This window comes from Symphalangus syndactylus, chromosome 22 (genome assembly GCF_028878055.3).
Source record: "Symphalangus syndactylus isolate Jambi chromosome 22, NHGRI_mSymSyn1-v2.1_pri, whole genome shotgun sequence".
NCBI classification, from domain to species: domain Eukaryota; kingdom Metazoa; phylum Chordata; class Mammalia; order Primates; family Hylobatidae; genus Symphalangus; species Symphalangus syndactylus.
Window position 1 is genome coordinate 55,411,364 of NC_072444.2, and position 19,101 is coordinate 55,430,464.

General features: G+C 33.0%; 1 protein-coding gene across 5 annotated transcripts in view; it reads right to left on the bottom strand.

Moving 5' to 3' along the window:
* DPP10 (dipeptidyl peptidase like 10) overlaps positions 1-19,101 on the bottom strand; it is a 1,432,672-nt gene that overhangs the window by 495,624 nt on the left and 917,947 nt on the right. For 4 of the 5 annotated variants that reach the window (XM_063631313.1, XM_055262569.2, XM_055262570.2 and 1 more), the window contains exon 3: positions 7,911-8,006. In XM_063631313.1, the coding sequence (XP_063487383.1) occupies positions 7,911-8,006 (96 nt within the window). Of the gene's footprint in view, positions 1-7,910; positions 8,007-19,101 lie in introns of those variants that run through there. The other variant, XM_055262573.2, reaches the window with a different exon arrangement.

The window sequence follows — 19,101 nt, forward strand, 5'->3', positions numbered from 1 at the left end:
ATAAAATAAAACATTTTTGGTCATTTGGAGAGAAGTAAATATGCTTCATGGTATGCTTTTTAAGCATTTCTTTAGTTTTAGTAGGAAATTATCTACTCTTGATAGGAAGATACTTTGTCATACATAACTCTGAAAAGAAAAGTCAGCCTTGATAACAATGATTTACATTCCAAATCTCATTTACAAGTCTCTGGTCTGTGAATCAGGAACTAGGTATGGCATAATTTCAATAGCCGCCTATGTGTTTTTACTTTTTATTTGATTTTTAAAATTTTAATCTTTACTTTAGATTTGGGGGTATATGTGTGGATTTGTTACAAGGTATAGTGTATGATACTGAGATTTGGACTTCTATTGATCCCAGTAACCCAGATAGTGAACATAGTACCCAAAAGGAAGTTTTTCAGGCTTTGTTCCCCTCCTCCGCTCCCCACCTTTGGAGTCACTAACGTCTGTTGTTCCTGTCTTTATGTCTGCCTGTCCTCAAGATTTAGCTCCCACTTCTAAGTCAGAATGTGTGATATTTAGCTTGCTGTTTCTGCATTAATTCACTTAGGATAATGGCTTCCTGCTGCATCCATATTTCTGCAAAATACATGCTTTTGTTCATTTTTATGGCTGCACAGTATTCCATGGTGTATATGTACCACATTTTCTTTATCCACTCCACCATTTTGGGGCACCTAGGTTGATTTCATGTCTTTGCTATTATGAATAGTGCTGCAAAGAACATGCAAATGTATGGGTCTTTTTGGTAGAACAATTTATTTTCCTTTGGGTATATACCCATTAATAAGATTGCTAGTCCAATGCTAGTTCTGTAGTAAGTTCTTCGAGAAATCTTCAAACTGCCTTCTATAGTGGCTGAACTCATTTACATTTCCACCAACACCATATAGGCATTCTCTTTTCTCCACAGCCTCACCAACAGTTGTTATTTTTTACTTTTTAAGAAAAACCCTTTGGGGTCTACGGTACTATTCAGGTTTGTAATATAGATAAATTGCATGTTGCAGAGGTTTGGATTAGTGGAAGAAAAAAGAACATAGTAAACTACAGGAAATATTATGTCTCGATCTGTTGGGAAAGAAGGAAGTGAAACTGCTGTTATAAGAATCCATGCCTCTTAAGTCTAGTAGTCATTGCTGTGCTAAGAACATTCTCATTCTCCCAGGTTCAGTAACCTCACGCTCCTCTCTGTACCTCCTTTTCATACAGATCTTTGAGAAAAAAGGCACTGCCGAATAACAAAATTAATATTTGTCTAGCTGAATGCATCTACATTTTAATGAGAATTTTAGCAATCATTTACTTGTTAGATTTGAATTTCAAACAAAAGTTTGAATATCCGCAGTTAGTATACAAAATTGCCATAGTATGAAACAGCAGAATGCTTGTTGAAAATTTGGAACATATAGACAGAAAGGGAAAAAATAAAAACAACTCAATCACTCTAACAGAAAATTATTTAATATTTTGGCATATTGAATTCTAGTATTATTTTCTTTGCATATACTTGTGTGTATATGCATGTAATGCAATTGTGAATACACTATACATATAATTCCATATTGTGCTATTTTCAATTAATATATTATCTGCACGTTTCAATGTCACTAATGTTTTAAATATTAATTTTTACAGCTGCTTAGTATTCCATTAAAAAGATGCAAATTGATTTATTTGACCATATACCTAATTGTGTGCATCTAAAATTATGCAAGGTTTTATCTTTATAAATTATGTTGCAAGAAAAATATATGTTATCTTCAAGAGCCTCATGAATATAAATTCAACACTATTTTATTTCACTATCAGTTTGGTTGATGATTATAAAAAATAACATTTTGGTCAAGAAGATATAAAATAAGATAAAAATAAGATAATTTTGACTGGGGGCTGAATATAGGCTAAAGGGAGGGTAATGATGTCTTTGGAGTTAGAAATAGCTCCCTGTGCACTGAGAAACACAACAACTTCTGCAGCTCAACCAAGTTAGGCTGATGGACAGTAATTCTAGTATGATAAATTAATGTCAAACAAACAAGCAAGAAACAACATAGATGTATTTGTTCAGTTTTCCTATTTATGGTTCCCCTAATTATTGTAAATATTATTGATATATTACAGTAATGTCTCTGTTTTTCATACAGGCTACAATAGTGACTTTTCACTGCCTCTTCAATATCCTGTATATATTATGAGAATGAGACTTCCCAGCACATTTATTAACAAATGTCAGGTGTTCAGAGCACCTCTAAAATCAGTTATATGAATCACTACTATTTGAAGATCCACAAGGCTACAGACCTTGACTTTTCATTTATAGTTTTTCTTTCTTTTCTTTGTCTAACTTTTACCTTTTATGTTCACTTTTTACATAGTTTTGCTCGCTTACTTTGTATTATGCTTCTAGCTATGGCACTAATATCCTCACTCTCAATGAAGAAAGCAAGCCTTAAGAGGCTTAGATAACTTGCTGAAAGGCCATGGCTTGCCTTGATTTAATGAGTCTCCCATTTCCACATATTATACTGTCACACATTACAAAGACAGCAGGTTAAAATATCTGTGTTGGAATCTCATGTAACAAGTGAGTTTATTTTTTTCCAACATGAGTCCAATAAGATCAAAATAAAACCCAAAGCCTCACATATTATCACTTATCCCAGCATGCCATTTTGCAAAAGAAATGTGAAACAACTTCCATCCCATTACGTATACAACTGTTCTCATGATGATAATGAAACTATTTATGGAGCACTCAATTGAATACTGAGAGTTATTCCTCATAGTTTACTGTCTCCTAGGGAAGGGCTGTGCTAAAAGTGATGTTGTCTGACTACAGTAAGTTGGTGAAGGGTTGGCCACTGGTCCAGAAAAGGTAAGTTTAATTGTGGGTATGCATTTAAAAACTTTCATAGCAATCTGATATTGCTGCAGGTTCATAACAAATGGTAAGTGGACTAATATTACTGAGCAGGTGTTGTCAATCTCATGGGGTGAGTAAAGGACACACTAGCTGTGTGGTAAAATCTCATTACATGATGGTGTGTTTGTTCACTGAAACCCAAATGTATTTAAAATTTACAACATATTTTTTTATCAAATGATAATTTTAATTGTTTATACTCCATCAGATAAATTTTGGAATTGTCTACTGACACAGAGTGGAAGACAAAGTTTAAAAATAAAATATCATTTGATTCATTTTATCTAATAGCTCAAAATGAATATCCTGAGATTGCTAACATTGCAGTATACCCATGTAACAAACCTGCACATGCACTCCCTAAATCTAAAATAAAAAGTTTAAATGATAAAAAAACAAACGATGTAAACACACACATTTATTGAAAAAAATTGAGAACAAACAAAATAAGTAAAAAGAAAGGGATAATCTGGAGACAATCACTGTTACACAATAGGCAGCGTGATATCACATACTGTCAATGCTGTTTTGCAGTCACTTTGTTCACTTTTCCTGATCATGATCAAGTCAATAAACATGTGTATAAACTCTAGTTTTAGTGACTGTATAAGTTACCACTATATGAATGTACCTGGGGAAATAAACATATTATTGTAGTATTCAACATGAAAAAATTAATAGTGTTGGGACTCAGAAAATGATACCTCAAAGTATGGCATGGTGGCATGCTGAGTACGTTTAACTGACTAAGATATTGGAAGGCCTCTGAGCAGTCTCAGAAGCAAAGTCTATATCTGACCTTCTTCTGCCTTCCTTGTCTCCTACCTCTCTGCCATCCCTGAAGCAAGTAATAGAAACTAGATTCCTCTACCATAGGAAAGGTTATAAAAACCAGCAATCCAGTTACTGGGTATATACCCAAAAAATTATAAATCATTTTACTATAAAGACACATGCACACACATGTTTATTGCAGCACTATTCACAATAGCAAAGACTTGGAACCAACCCAAATGCCCATCAATGGTAGACTGTATAAAGAAAATGTGGCACACATACACCATGGAATACTATGCAGCCACAAAAAAGGATGAGCTCATGTCCTTTGCAGGGACATGGAAGACGCTGGAAACCATCATTCTCAGCAAACTAAAACAAAGACAAAAAAACAAATAATGCATGTTCTCACTCATAAGTGTGAGTTGCACAATGAGAACACATGGACGCAGGGAGGGAAACATCACACACTGGGGCCTGTCAGCGGGTAGGGGACTAGGGGAGGGATAGCATTAGGGGAAATACCTAATGTAGATGATGGGTCTATGGGTGCAGCAAACCACCATGGCACGTGTATACCTATGTAACAAACCTGCATGTTCTGCACTTGTACCCTAGAACTTAAAGTATAATAATAATAATAAAAGAAACTAGCATCCCTCTTTCCAAGCAAACCATAAAATCTAAAAATATTTTAACCTTCCTCTGCTTTTCTGTGTAGGAGCTGTCACAAGGAAATGCACTGACCTATCTTTCAGATAATAGATCTAAGTCCCTATTTCCAGGGGAGTTCTGCCTTATATCTGGGAGGATGAAATGCTACACAGGGAGGCCAAGAAGGATATGAACAGGTAAGCCTTGCTGGGTTTCTCCCTCATTTTGTTATCATTAGAGTATACCCTTTTTGTCCAGTCACAATTCAATACACTGTCTGCACTTTATTTAACCTAAACATACAAATGGACACTTTTCCCTAGGCCTTTGATTCTTCATTTCCAAAGTCTTCCAAGTGACATAAAACTTTGATTAAATAAATTTGTTATGCTTTTCTCTTCTTATCTGGTCTTTCGTTCAACAGCTGTGTTGGCTGTGACCTTTATGATGGGTGAGGAAGGCTATCATACCTTTCCACCTTACAACAGCAATGAGGTCTGTTAAAATGAGATTGTCAGGGAGGTACTTGATAAATAGGTTAGATAAGAGGATGACACATCAGAGTCAAACAATGAAAGAGGTCAAGTTTTATACTTAAGCAAAATGAGTAAAGCAGCCTCTGCCTTTTATTAGGTGTGTGTTCAGATAAGTTTCTGAGCTAAGCCTCAGTTTTCTGGGGTTAACTTTAATGTCATATGCAGTCTTATGAAATATGTACATAAAGCATCGATCACAGAGCCTCAATAGAAGGCACTCAATGTTAGATCTTTCTTTGGTGATTAATTGATTATCAAATGTGTGTGGATAGAATGAATAATTTTAAATAAGATGGGTTTTCAAATTTCAAGGTGACATCACTAGAATGAAGATGCTATAAAAATGCAGATTTCAAAGACATGAGCAGACTTGGGGTAAGGCTGTTGTTAAGCTAACCATGAACAAGGGCACCCATCCAAGGCTGCAGTAATATTCTCAGGCATATTTTTTGAGACCAAGCATAATGAATGGCATCGCCTCACCATAACCTACACATGTCAGGGCCGTCTAGACTCCCTCCTTCCCCTTGACCAATAATGCATTAAGCACTTCTATGATGACCTCCAAGAATTAAATGACACTTCCAAATAAGCTGAGCTCGAACTCCTTCAAGTGACTTATGCACTAAGAAAACCTGTTGAGACATCACTTGAGGATAAAGAAAAAGCTCACAGGTTACATTTAGATATAACTGTTGATAATGAGGCCAAGGTTACACATCCTAGTCATATATTTCCCATTGAATTTCCAGGCTATGTGAGGAATACGTAAATAGGCCAAGTATCTAGCACTTGACAGAAAGATCTGGGTTGGATAAAAGCACAAGTCCATTTCTATACTTAAAAAGTAACTCAGTGCACACAATTTACAGGCAGTGAGACAGTTCCTTCAATGGTATTTATAAAGACTGCATGCTTTCAGAGCTTAGGTTCTGTTTATTCCAATTTAAAGAGTTGTCTTTATGTCAAATTCTTTATAAAAATTATATATTTAGGTATTACTTAGAACATTATAATAACACTGAAGCTTTGTCCCATATGCCTTCTTAGGATTAAATTTAACCAATGATTAATAAAGAAATTACTTGAAAAATGATAAACTCCAAATATATTATTTTGGTAACCTATGAAGTATAAGAGTGGAATCAGTGTCCTACATATTGAAATATGGTTTAATTTAGCATGCAGTTCACTACTTAAATATCTGTCCTGTCCTTTGGAGCTTCAATATCACAGTGTCAGTTATACACAGGAGTAAATGCCTCTAAATAGTCCAAGCTAACCTGAGAAGGGAGATGAGACCCATAATTTTTCATGTTTTCCAAAGTCAAAGACTACAAAATGTCTATAATTTGTCCAAAAACATGGTGAATAAAACAAGATTATTCAGCATTTCAAATCTAACAACTCATAATACTATTGTTTAAAAAAACCTAGCAACTTTCATTTTGTCATTTCTCTCTATAGAAAATGTTTGCTAAAGAGTAAACAGGTGATTGTCATAACTATAATCACACATTAGAAGAATTATTCATGAGAGATTTGTGTATTTGGACAATTTTTGATGATAATATATTTTTTATTAGCCTTCTTTAGTCATAGCACTCATTATATTGTACATGTGAAATAATCATAGTGCAAAGGCAAAAATATGACTAGCCTCAAATTTATAAACAGTTCAAAATAAAAATATACAGATTCATTAAGAAAAATGCTACCTTGTGTTCTTTATCCGTAATATCATCACCACAATACATACTTATCTTCCAATTGATTTCAATTAAAATTTAAGTTTATGTGAAAATGAGACTGCACATCAATTAAAATCATTCATTCATTTATTCAAAAAACCAATCTCAAGTGCCTGCAGATCTCCAGGAGACATATCAGTGTCAAGTAAACACATGTGATTTGGCCTTTGCCCTCATGGGTTAAATTACATTCTTTTTATAGCTTCCATAAATTAAAGTTTAATTCACCAGCATAAATACACTTAATTAGAGTAAGAGAGAGGAAGGAATGGACTGTAAGTATGATGATCTTTATTAGATAAAAAGGCAAAGCTCCTTTCATCTATTATACAAAGAATACACTCTATGCCTTGAAAATAAGCAAAGATATTATGCCCAAATAAAGTGAAGGGTAAAGATTAACAGCTATCCAACCATAATGATTAGTATGGTTGGTCAAATTAGAACATTCGAAGGATTAAAAAACTGATTTCCTTTTCACCAACACATTATGCCCTTATTATCTTCCAGAAAGACAGAGCAAAACCTGTGAAGCCACTCGGTGGTTTTATTTTCTTGTTTTTATGTCAGAGATTGACTTAAGAGAACCTAAGGAGTCTTATTTGCCAGGCCAGAAAAAAAAAAAAAAACAAAGTGCCGTATATTTCCAAGTCATTTCAACTTTGCATAGAGTCTCACTAGCTTGTAACACTTAAGCTTAAAAAGAAAAGCCACAGAAATATTGTCAAATTTGAAGCACTTAACATTTCTACGTACTAGCTCCCAAAATGTACACTGCCAAACGAAGAAAAATTATCTAGGGATGTGCCGGAGATGTAATACATCCTTAAAGTCATATAACTAACTATCATGAGAGAGCAACAGACACAAAACTGTCAACCCAATGTTTGCCAAATAATTTACCGACGCCCTATCTTAGGAATTGATTTTCTCTCACAAGAACCAACGTTTTAATTTAAATAATACCCATGTAATCTTTGAAGTATACTTTCAATTAAAATATTAACTACACGTATCTTTTTTTTTTTTTTTTTTTTGAGATGGAGTCTCTCTCTGTCACCCAGGCTGGAGTGCAGTGGTGCGATCTCAGCTCACTGGAACATCCGCCTCCCAGGTTCAAGCAATTCTCCTGCCTTGGTCTCCCAAAGTGCTGGGATTACAGGCATAAGCCACTGTGCCCAGCTTATAAATATCATTTTTAAAAATTTTAATTATACAGAACTCAAAATGAATACAATGTTTAAAAAGGCATACACTTACCATTGATCCATCGAGCCTCTGGATCGTGAAGCACAAAGTCTTTCCTAAAGAGGTCTTCTAAAGACAATCTGGTTTCTGACGAATTTGTGAGTTCATCTAAAATAAAGGAAATTCTACATTAGATACCTATCTTATGCTTGTTTTTTAAAAGGAACAAATTACAAAATTTGGAATATTTGTTCTAAAAATATCTTAACTAGATAACAATATAAAGTGAATATTTTGACATGGTTTTTGGCATTTGAACTTTGTTTAATGACTTTTTAAATAAATGAAACTATTCTTACTATTAAAATTGTCTTGATCTGGAACAAATTTAATAGAGCAATCACATGTTATGTATTAGTAATATAATATGAAAGCAGTTAAGAATTCCTGTTGTACATTGTACCCAAAAAGGCATATTTTCTACCATTTAACTATAATTCAGCCCCTTATTTTCCAAACTCATGTTGATATATTCTTTCACTGGAAATGTACAGTTTTGTTGTAAAAACCAAAGATGGTAGACTTGAGGGACTTAAACATGTATGACTAAACTCTCAAGTCACAAAGAAGTTTACCAAGGAAATAGAATAATTACCTACTTCCACCAAAAAAATTAGTACCCAACAAATACAAAGTAGATTTGACTTAAATGTAAAGTTCAAATAATAAAATACTAAAATATTAATGATAACACACACATTTCATACTAGTCTTTGATAGATAAGCTAGGTGTATTCCTCTTTCTACATTCCAAAATATAAGAAATGAAAAGATAACAGGACTTCAATACTAAAATCAGCATTACAAACACCCTTTTACATGCAAGAGGCTAAAGATAGGAATATTGCATTTTCTTTGCAAAATAATGGCATTGTTTATTTGCTGTATAAATTAAACTTTGTGACCTTTCAGCTATGACCTTCACTTCGGTTGAAAATAAAATGTCAAGGATATATACTAACCTCATTAGATTTTATTTTTAAAAGGTTCAGCACTTATTACAGCAAGAGCTTTGCTTTTTTCTAGCTGAAAAGGCTGGGGCAAAGAGTCAATAATGTCAAATGCAATTCCCTTTCACATAAATCAATCATGTATTTAACCCATAAAATAACTGCCAAGAAAAAATTGAAAAAAAAATTATAGTAAAAATAGTGAGTATTGTTTGATTATAATTTTAGCATAAGACATTGTAATTGTATAGAGCTCTTCAAAAAGAAATGCTGTTAGGTGATGATAAATGTTTGATCATTTGCCAGTTTGACACACCAGAATTTCTTAATTCATTCACAAATTTTCTAGCTTCATTCAAAAACTTTCAAGGCAACAAGTGCAGTATTGTAAAGAATAGGAGACATATCTCTCTCCTGCCCTGAGGGGTTTGCACATGCTTAACAAAAAATATGATGGATGTCAGGCCAGGCGCAGTGGGTCATGCCTGTAATCCCAGCACTTTGGGAGGCCAAGGCGGGTGGATCACTTGAGGACAGGAGCTCGAGGCCAGCCTAGCCAATATGGTGAAACTCCTTGTCAACCAAAATATATAAAACAAAAAATTAGCCTGGAGTAGTGGTGCATGTTTGAGGTCCCAGCTATTTGGGAGGCTGAGGTGGGAGAACTGCTTGAACACAGGAGGCGGAGGTTGTAGTGAGCTGAGATCGCACCACTGCAATGCTATACTCCAGCCTGGATGACAGGGTGAAACCTTGTCTCAAAAAACAAATTACACACACACACACAGACACACACACATATACATACATAATAGATGTCAGTATAAGGATAGAGAGTGCTAAATGAGTTTGGAGAAAGGAAATGTCTCACAGAAAAAATCAGAGAAGGCCTCACTTAAACATAAAATGACCAACTCTCACTAATTCCTGGGTAAGAATGCAAAATGGTAGAGTCACTTTGGAAAATAATCTGGCATTTTCTTATAAAACTAAACAAATTATTTTCATACAATACAGTAATCATGCTCCTTGGTATTTACCCAAAAGGAGCTGAAAACATATTAACACAGAAAAACCTACACACAAACATTTATAGCAGCTTTATTAATAATTGCCAAAATTTGGAAGCAACCAAGATGTCCTTCAATAGGTGAGTGGCTAAATAAACTAGATACATTTTTTAATGGGTTATTATTCTGTGCTAAAAAAATGAGCTATCAAGCCATGAAAAGATATGGAGGAAACTTAAATGCATATTATGAAGTGAAAGAAGCCAATAAGAAAAGGCTACATAGTATATAATTTCAACTACGCGACATTTTGGAAAAGCAAAACTATAGAGACAGTAAAAATATCAGTGGTTGCTAGGAACTGTGAGGGAAGGAATGAGCAGGTGAACATAGATAATTTTTAGGGTGGTGAAGTTATTCCATATGATTCTACAATGGTGGATACATGTCCTTATTTACTTGTCTAAACCCATAGAACACAATCCACCTGAGAGGGAATCCAAACGGACTTTGGGTGACAATGATGTGTCAATATAGGTTCATCAGTGATAGCAAATGTGCCACTCTGGTGCGGGATGTTGATAATCGGGGAAGCTATGCATGGTCTGTTTCAGGCACAGGGGGGTCGGGGGAAAGAGAATATGGGAAATTCCTGTACCTTTCACTCAATTTTGCTGTGAATATAAAATTTCTCTGAAAAATAATCTATTGTCAAATAAAACTATTAAAAAAAACCTGGGTATTACATGTTTGAAAAGGCAGAGGAAGGGAATACTAGGGGCAGGAGAAGGAGGAAGTACATTTGAGATAAAAGGATAAGTGCTTGTTGTTTCACAAGCGAAAAAATGTCTTAATTCCAGAATTCAGCTTCCATCATAAAAGTATGGGATTTCAATCAGATGAGATAATTTTATTAGGGTTTCAGAAATATATTTATTCTATGAGGTATCTCAATAAAACCAAGGTTTGATATAGATAAATTTCAAAAATTTTAAATTTCCCTATCACATAAATTTACCATTATTTTGTCTAATCAGATCACTTCAATTTTTAGAGAATTGTATTTTATCATCTATATTTGATAAACATTGACTTATTTGATACAATAAATTTACATATGTAAAGGTGGGAAGTAGGCATGTGCTTATTTCAGTGAGAGAGATTATGCTAACAAACTATTAAATAAATGATCCTGATCTATTAAATTTAAAAAATTAACTGTATTATATATATAAATTTATTTTATATCCATGCATCTGTTTGTCTTCCAAAAACATTTAGTTTGTTCCTAATGAGTTCCACATATTTCATTTATAATTTTTAGGAAGATGTTAATTTAAAAAAAAGGCTGTAAGTCCACCACACCAAATAATCTTATTTTCAAATAAATTTTAAAATAATATTTTGGTAATTTTCAAACATGGTATCTTTCATGTGAGCTTTAAAATCATATTACAACTCAAATAGAAATTTTATTAAAATAACATTATATATATTATATACATACACACAACAGTGTAAACTGGAAAATTTTAAACATTTCACAACATTAAGGCTTTTCATTCAGAAATATTCCATCCTCATTTTATGTACATTAATGCTATTTTATCTTTGATTTTTCATATAAGTCCTTCGCCCTTCCAATTGAATTTAGTGCAAAGTATATATAGTTTGGTATTATGAACAGAATATTTCCCATTTTCTTTCTAAATTATTTTTATACCTGTGATTAATGTTTACACCATATCACATTTTCTTAAACTTCTCAATTATGAGTTTTTATTTTCTACATATTAAATTATAGCATCTGTAAAAATATTATCATTTTATTTCTTTTCCAAATTTTAAGCAACTAATTATACTATGTATGCATTTGCTTCCCAGGTAACTGAAGATTCAAATGAAGTTGCAAGAAATATTACAGAGAAATTCTGCGTACCCTTCATTCAATCTCTCTCAATGACAAGTAACATCCTGCATAATAATATTACGAAAAGAAACTGACGTTGATATACTCCACCAACCTTACTCAAATTTCCCCAGTTTTACATGTATTCATTCATTCACGTGCATTCTTGAGTGTTTAGTTCTATGCAATTGCATCACAGGTGACCAGCACCACAGTCAAGAACAGTTCCATCACTAGGATCCCTTCTGCTACTCTTTTATTAACAGTCCCCCACTCAATCCCTTGGCAACCAACTCTATTCTCGATTTTTAAAATTTTGTAATTTTAAGAATGCTATATAATCAGAATCATACTATACCTAAGCTTTTGGACTGGCTTTTATCACTCAGAATAATTCCCATGAGATCCATTCAAGTTGTTGAATGTATCAATAATCTATTCCTTTTGATGGCTGAGTAATATTCCAGGGTATTGACAGACCATTCTTTAACTCTTCACTCATTGAAGAACATTTGAGTTACTGTTATTTCTGGTTTGGGGATATTATAAATAAAGTTACCATAAATATTTGTTTATAGATTTTTGTACAAACATAAATTTTCTTTTCTCCAAGATAAATGCCCAAATACGCAGTTGCTGGGTCAAATGTAAACACATTACAGTTTTATTTAAAAATTCCGTATGCTTTTTCACAGTAGTTTTACCATTTTACATTCTCACCAGCAATGTATAAATGATCCAGTTTCTCTGCATCTTTGGCAGCATTTGATGTCATTTAAAAAATGGCTATTCTTATATATGTGTAGTGATAACCCCTTGTGGTTTAATTTGCATTTCGCTAATAGCTAATGAGGTTGAACATCATTTAATGTGCTTATTTATGATACCCATACAGTCTTCAGTGAAATATCTGTTCATGTCATTCGTCCATTTTCTAACTGAATTATTTTGTTGGTGTGTTTGTTTAATGCTGCGTTTGAAGAGTTCTTCGTCTATTCTAAATACAAATGCTTTGTCAGATATGTGAATTTCAAATATTTCCCTCCAGTCTGTAACTTGTCTTTTCACCCTCTTTAGAAAATGTTTTGTGGAGAAAAAGGTATCAATACTTATGAGGTCCAGGTAATCAATTTTTCCTTTTATGAATCATGCTTTTGCTGTCAAGTCTAACAATGTTTCACCTATTTCTTGGTCTTGAAACTTTCTCCTATGGCTTTTTCCTAAAAATTGTTATAGTTTTATTTCACGTATTAGTCCCTGCTCTATTTTGAGTTACTTTTTGTATATGTTCACACATGGCATGAGGCTTAATATGAAGTTTTGTTTGTTTGCTGGTTTATTTTGTTTTGTGTCGATGGATGACTAATTGTTCCAACTTTGTTTTTGGAAAAGCATTTGTTTAGTTCTAATGAATTATTTCATTAGCTTGAATGTGAAAAATGATATTGAGCTGGGCAAGGTGGCTCATGTTTATAATCCCAGCTGTTTGGGAGGCTGAGGCAGGAGGATCAGTTGAGTTTAGGAGTTAGTTCAAGATTAGGGTGAGCTGTGACTGTGCCACTGCGCCACTGCACTCCAGCCTGGGCAAGAGAGTGAGACCTAATCCCTAAAACTAAAAAAATTTAATTTATTTTTTAAAACACAATGTTGAATGATCATAGTGTCAGCGACATTCCTGTCTTTTTTCCATTATGAAATAATCATTATTTCTTTCCAGACTCTTTTATATAAACATGTTTCTCCTTTAACACATTGATATAAAAATTACATAAATACAATCTCCTGTTTACAACCACCCTATGTCTGTAACAAAATCCAACCAACCATGTTGAATTCTTACTTTTATACTGTTAGATTAATAGGTTAAACTTTTAACTTAAATGTTTACATCTATGTTAGCAGATAAAATACACAGTCCTTTGTTTTCCATTCTGTATTATATTGATCACTTAGCACATTAACACATTTATTCAATATTTTTGAAGTTGTATTTATTTTCTGTGCTCTGGAATAGTTTAATAATTTTAATAAGAAGAATATTTTTAAACTCCAATTGCCCCTGGAACTTATTCTAAAACCAACCCTTCAAAGCAATTCAAATAACTATAAATAAATCTTCTGTTTAAACAATAATGAGAAAGAGATATTATATAATTTAAGAATTCATTTATTTGGCTTTATTCAATACTGAGAAAACTATATACTTCATTCATTTCTTTGTTTTTTTCTTCTGTATTGCTTTCTTTGTTCCTTTCCTTAAATTTTCCTTAGCTGCCTACCCTGAGGTCTCTTGAATTTTTCATTCCTAGAATAAAGACTCCTTCCTTATACATATAATGAATAACTAAGCTTCTCTTCTAATAGCCTCCAAGGCTTACTTCCATCCTTTATCTTTTTTTTTTTTATGAGCAGGCTCCCCCTGTCTCATTGTAATCATTTGGGATGTTCATCCTTTGCCACCAATCCTCTCTTTTCTGAATGTCCCCCAAACCCTACTGGGTATTAGTATCCTCATTTCACAGAGAAACAGGCTCAGCAGTGTTGACAAAGACCACATAACTAGTAATTGGCAGAGCTGAAACTTGACCCTGCATCTCTCTGACTTTAGGTTTTCTTCATTAAGCTATACTGTCTCCCAAAAATAAGTTTTCTTTCCTTTTCTCTTTAATAATGTATTAATAGCATCTTTTCACAAGACAATATACAATCTTACAAAAATATTTTAGGAATATTCTCATTGCCTTTTAGCCACGAGAACCCTTCTTCCAACTGAAATCCAACTCCTTAGTGTAAGCCCCTCTGGACCTTATTAGCATCCCATTCTGCCTCAACTTGCCCAGGAAGGTAATAGCATATTCTCTTTTCTCAGAGAGAGAAATGTCACAGCATTCACTAAAATACAGGAATTTTTTTTTTTTTTTGCTTTCTTCAAGACAATTGTCTACAATATGTCTTAAATTCCAAGCTTACCCTCTGCTCATTGTTACAGGCAATTTGTAGTTACAACGGAACTCAGTCATTAACAAACATTTATTACTCACATTGCAACCTAATTTAGCAGGAACTTAATTTATGTTAGAATCAGATCCAGGGAGAATCACCTAGAGAAATCTTACTATTTGATACATTTAAATAATTTTCTCTTTATTTTTACCTAGCAAACAGAGAAACCTGAATATCAATCATTCATCTCAATCACTCACACTGAACAATGAGAAGGTGGCTCAGAAAAAAAATTAGATTGTAAATCATTTTGAGACACTCTTTCATGTAAAGCTCCCTTCTTATTAATCTTTAGAGAAAGAAATTCTAAAATCAATACTTAGTCCCTAATGTAAAGAAAATATTGCTAAAATTTAATATTCACCTCTCATAGGCTGTTCTCCTTACTAGCAAGGTATTTGAGAACATATCTCATCTCTAGTGATTCTGTAACAAAATATAAGGCACAATTATATATATATATATATAATATATATATAGAGAGAGAATATACATGTATGAAAGTCTGAAAACCTACTATATGTTAATAGTTGCTATTAAAAGTGTAAATATTTGTTAACCCTATCAGATACTATAATTATGAATAGCAACACAAAAATCCAAATAAATACATGGTTTAGCAATTCACAAGTATTTAGAGACCTGGAAACAGAATCCTTATTGGTTAAATAGTTACAAGGTATTGTAGAATCTTAAGTAAAAAGTTCAGCTTTGACAATATGAATGTGGCAACAGAACTGAAGTTGAATAATCACGCCATATTCTTTTCTCTGCTCTATTTGGTCCTTTAAGATCATAGACTGCTATGGGTATTTCTGTTCTTTCTTCCAAAAATCCAATCTTGCTTTTAAATGGCCTTTTGAAATGAGTTGGCTGCATAATCTTAGAAGAAAAAAGAGAAAGTTCTTCAGCATTCAGCTGAAGAAAAGCTAATTTATGACTTTAAGTTCTTGGTTCCTCTTTGCTGAAAATAATTGTGTTAGTTTTATCTAGTTTATTCTTGATATCAGAGGTTCAGAGGTATTTCTTTAATTTAAATCCTATTCAAAATAACTTCCTATTAAAACAGAAATAGAAAGAAAAATCTAATCAAGTAGTTATTTAAAATTTCCCACAAGAACAAGCCATTTTCCTTTCTAATCACGTGATTCTCCCTTAGCTGGGTTTTCCCAGTACCACCATCTCCATTCCCAGGGCTATAGTTTAAATATTTATTCTTAATCATTTTCTTCATTTTCCATGGTTAGTGTCATATGGGATAGTCTTCTAGTGCATTTCCATTTTAAATATTATTGAATAGCTCATTGAAATAACATCACTTCTACCCCTCCTTACACAGCTAGATGAAACTACAGAATGCAAATCACAATAGTCAAGATTAAATTCTAGATTTTTCAAAATATCTGCTGTTAGTTTGTGCATTCTCTGACTTGTCAGCACATCCTAAGATTTTGTTTTAGTACTTAACATCTGAAATATAAATTCTATTCTTATTTTCTTTTTTTAATATCCGTTCTTTTCTTTCCCTAGGAGGCCATATAAAGCACCTTCACTTGTTCACTTTCAGACGAACAAAAAATATTTTTCATTCTCTTGAAATATCTGTCTCTTTCATAGTTGTTCTCTTTAGCAGAATTGTTTCTACATGTATTCTCAGATTTACCTTTAGAAACACAATAAGAATTTGCTTCTTTGTAGTTTTTGGAAAAATACAGTAAAATGTAAAATTCACCCAGAAGTCTCTTTTCAGAAGTGTATTTAAGTATATTGACTTATAAGTTCCAAAATATGAATTGGAAAAAAAAATAATAATCTGTAATTCAAGTTTAGGAAGCAGATGAAATATTGTCTAAATTTATGTCTTTTGAGATCAGGATAAGATCACAAGCCTGTTTTTTAATGTTTCCTAACTTATCACCTAGAAAATGAACAACAGTTTCTTCTTTCCTACTTAAGAAATTTACAGTTTTTAATGTACATTAAAAAATAAATTTAAATAGTTAATTTGTATAGTAGTTAATATGGTTTGGCTATGTCCCTACCCAAATCTCATTTTCAACTACCACAATTCCCACGTGTCATGAGAAGAACCCAGGGGGAGGTGATTGAAATATGGGGGTAGGTCTTTCCTTCACTGATCTCATGATACTGAATGAGTCTCATTAGATCTCATGGTTTTAAAAATGGGAGTTTCCCTGCACAAGCTTTCTTTTTGCCTCCTGCCATCCCCGTAAGATTTGACTTTCTCCTCCCTTTCTTCCAACATGATTGTGAAGCCTCCCTAGCCATACAGAACTGTAAGTCCAATAAACCTCTTTCTTTTGTAAATTCCCCAGTCTCGGGTATATCTTTATCAGCAGCGTGAAAATGAACTAATATGGTAGTAGAACAGAAAAAATAAAAAGATATATCCTGGTATATTTTGCATAGATTTTTTGGGTTATGTTTTGTTTTGTGTTTTACATAAAAGAAGACTTATATAGAAATCACCAAGCAAATTACTTAGCTCATTTAATTTCAGCCATTGTCTTTATTATTATTAAAATGTAAAATGTATACGGCCATATAAAGCACCTTCACATTGTTCACTTTCAGACAAACAAAAAATATTTTTCATTCTCTTGAAATATCTGTCTCTTTCATAGTTGTTCTCTTTAGCAGAATTGTTTCTACATATATTCTCAGATTTACCTTTAGAAACACAATAAGAAGTTGCTTCTTTGTAGTTATGGGAAAACTACAGTAAAATGTAAAATTCACCCAGAAGTCTCTTTTCAGAAGTGTATTTAAGTATATTGACTTATAAGTTCCAAAATATGAATTGGAAAAAAAAATAATAATCTATAATTCAAGTTTAGGCAGCGGATGAAATATTGTCTAAATTTATGTCTTTTGAGATCAGGATAAGATCACAAGCCTGTTTTTTAATGTTTCCTAACTTATCACCTAGAAAATGAACAACAGTTTCTTCTTTCCTACTTAAGAAATTTACAGTTTTTAATGTACATTAAAAAATAAATTTAAATAGTTAATTTGTATAGTAGTTAATATGGTTTGGCTATGTCCCTACCCAAATCTCATTTTCAACTACCACAATTCCCACGTGTCATGAGAAGAACCCAGGGGGAGGTGATTGAAATATGGGGGTAGGTCTTTCCTTCACTGATCTCATGATACTGAATGAGTCTCATTAGATCTCATGGTTTTAAAAATGGGAGTTTCCCTGCACAAGCTTTCTTTTTGCCTCCTGCCATCCCCGTAAGATTTGACTTTCTCCTCCCTTTCTTCCAACATGATTGTGAAGCCTCCCCAGCCATACAGAACTGTAAGTCCAATAAACCTCTTTCTTTTGTAAATTCCCCAGTCTCGGGTATATCTTTATCAGCAGCGTGAAAATGAACTAATATGGTAGTAGAACAGAAAAAATAAAAAGATATATCCTGGTATATTTTGCATAGATTTTTTGGGTTATGTTTTGTTTTGTGTTTTACATAAAAGAAGACTTATATAGAAATCACCAAGCAAATTACTTAGCTCATTTAATTTCAGCCATTGTCTTTATTATTATTAAAATGTAAAATGTATATGGCCATATAAAGCACCTTCACATTGTTCACTTTCAGACAAACAAAAAATATTTTTCATTCTCTTGAAATATCTGTCTCTTTCATAGTTGTTCTCTTTAGCAGAATTGTTTCTACATATATTCTCAGATTTATCTTTAGAAACACAATAAGAAGTTGCTTCTTTGTAGTTATGGGAAAAATACAGTAAAATGTAAAATTCACCCAGAAGTCTCTTTTCAGAAGTGTATTTCAGTATATCGACTTATAAGTTCCAAAATATGAATTGGAAAAATAATAATCTATAATTCAAGCTCTTAAATGAAGAAAACCTAATAGCTTGTCACTTAGTATTGTGAAGCCTAATTCACCCATTCAAGCAAAAGTCAAAAAGGAAAAGTCAAACAAACGACATCTGTTTTACAGTTCCAGGAAATCACCTTTGTTCTTCTTGGCATACTAGGGATTTCCTTCTACATGTCTTTCTTTTGCCTTTTCTTACTATTTCTTATCTCTTGTTGCAGCAATAACTCGGTTTCTTAAAAAAAAAAAAAAAAAAAACAGAGTCTGGTCCATTCCTGATCAATTCTACTAATTAGAACTACTTTTAGAGTTGCTCTTCCTGAGGAGTATCTTTGTGGCGTTCTCTGTATTTCCTGAATTTGAATGTTGGCCTGCCTTGCTAGATTGGGGAAGTTCTCCTGGATAATATCCTGCAGAGTGTTTTCCAACTTGGTTCCATTCTCCCCATCACTTTCGGGTACACCA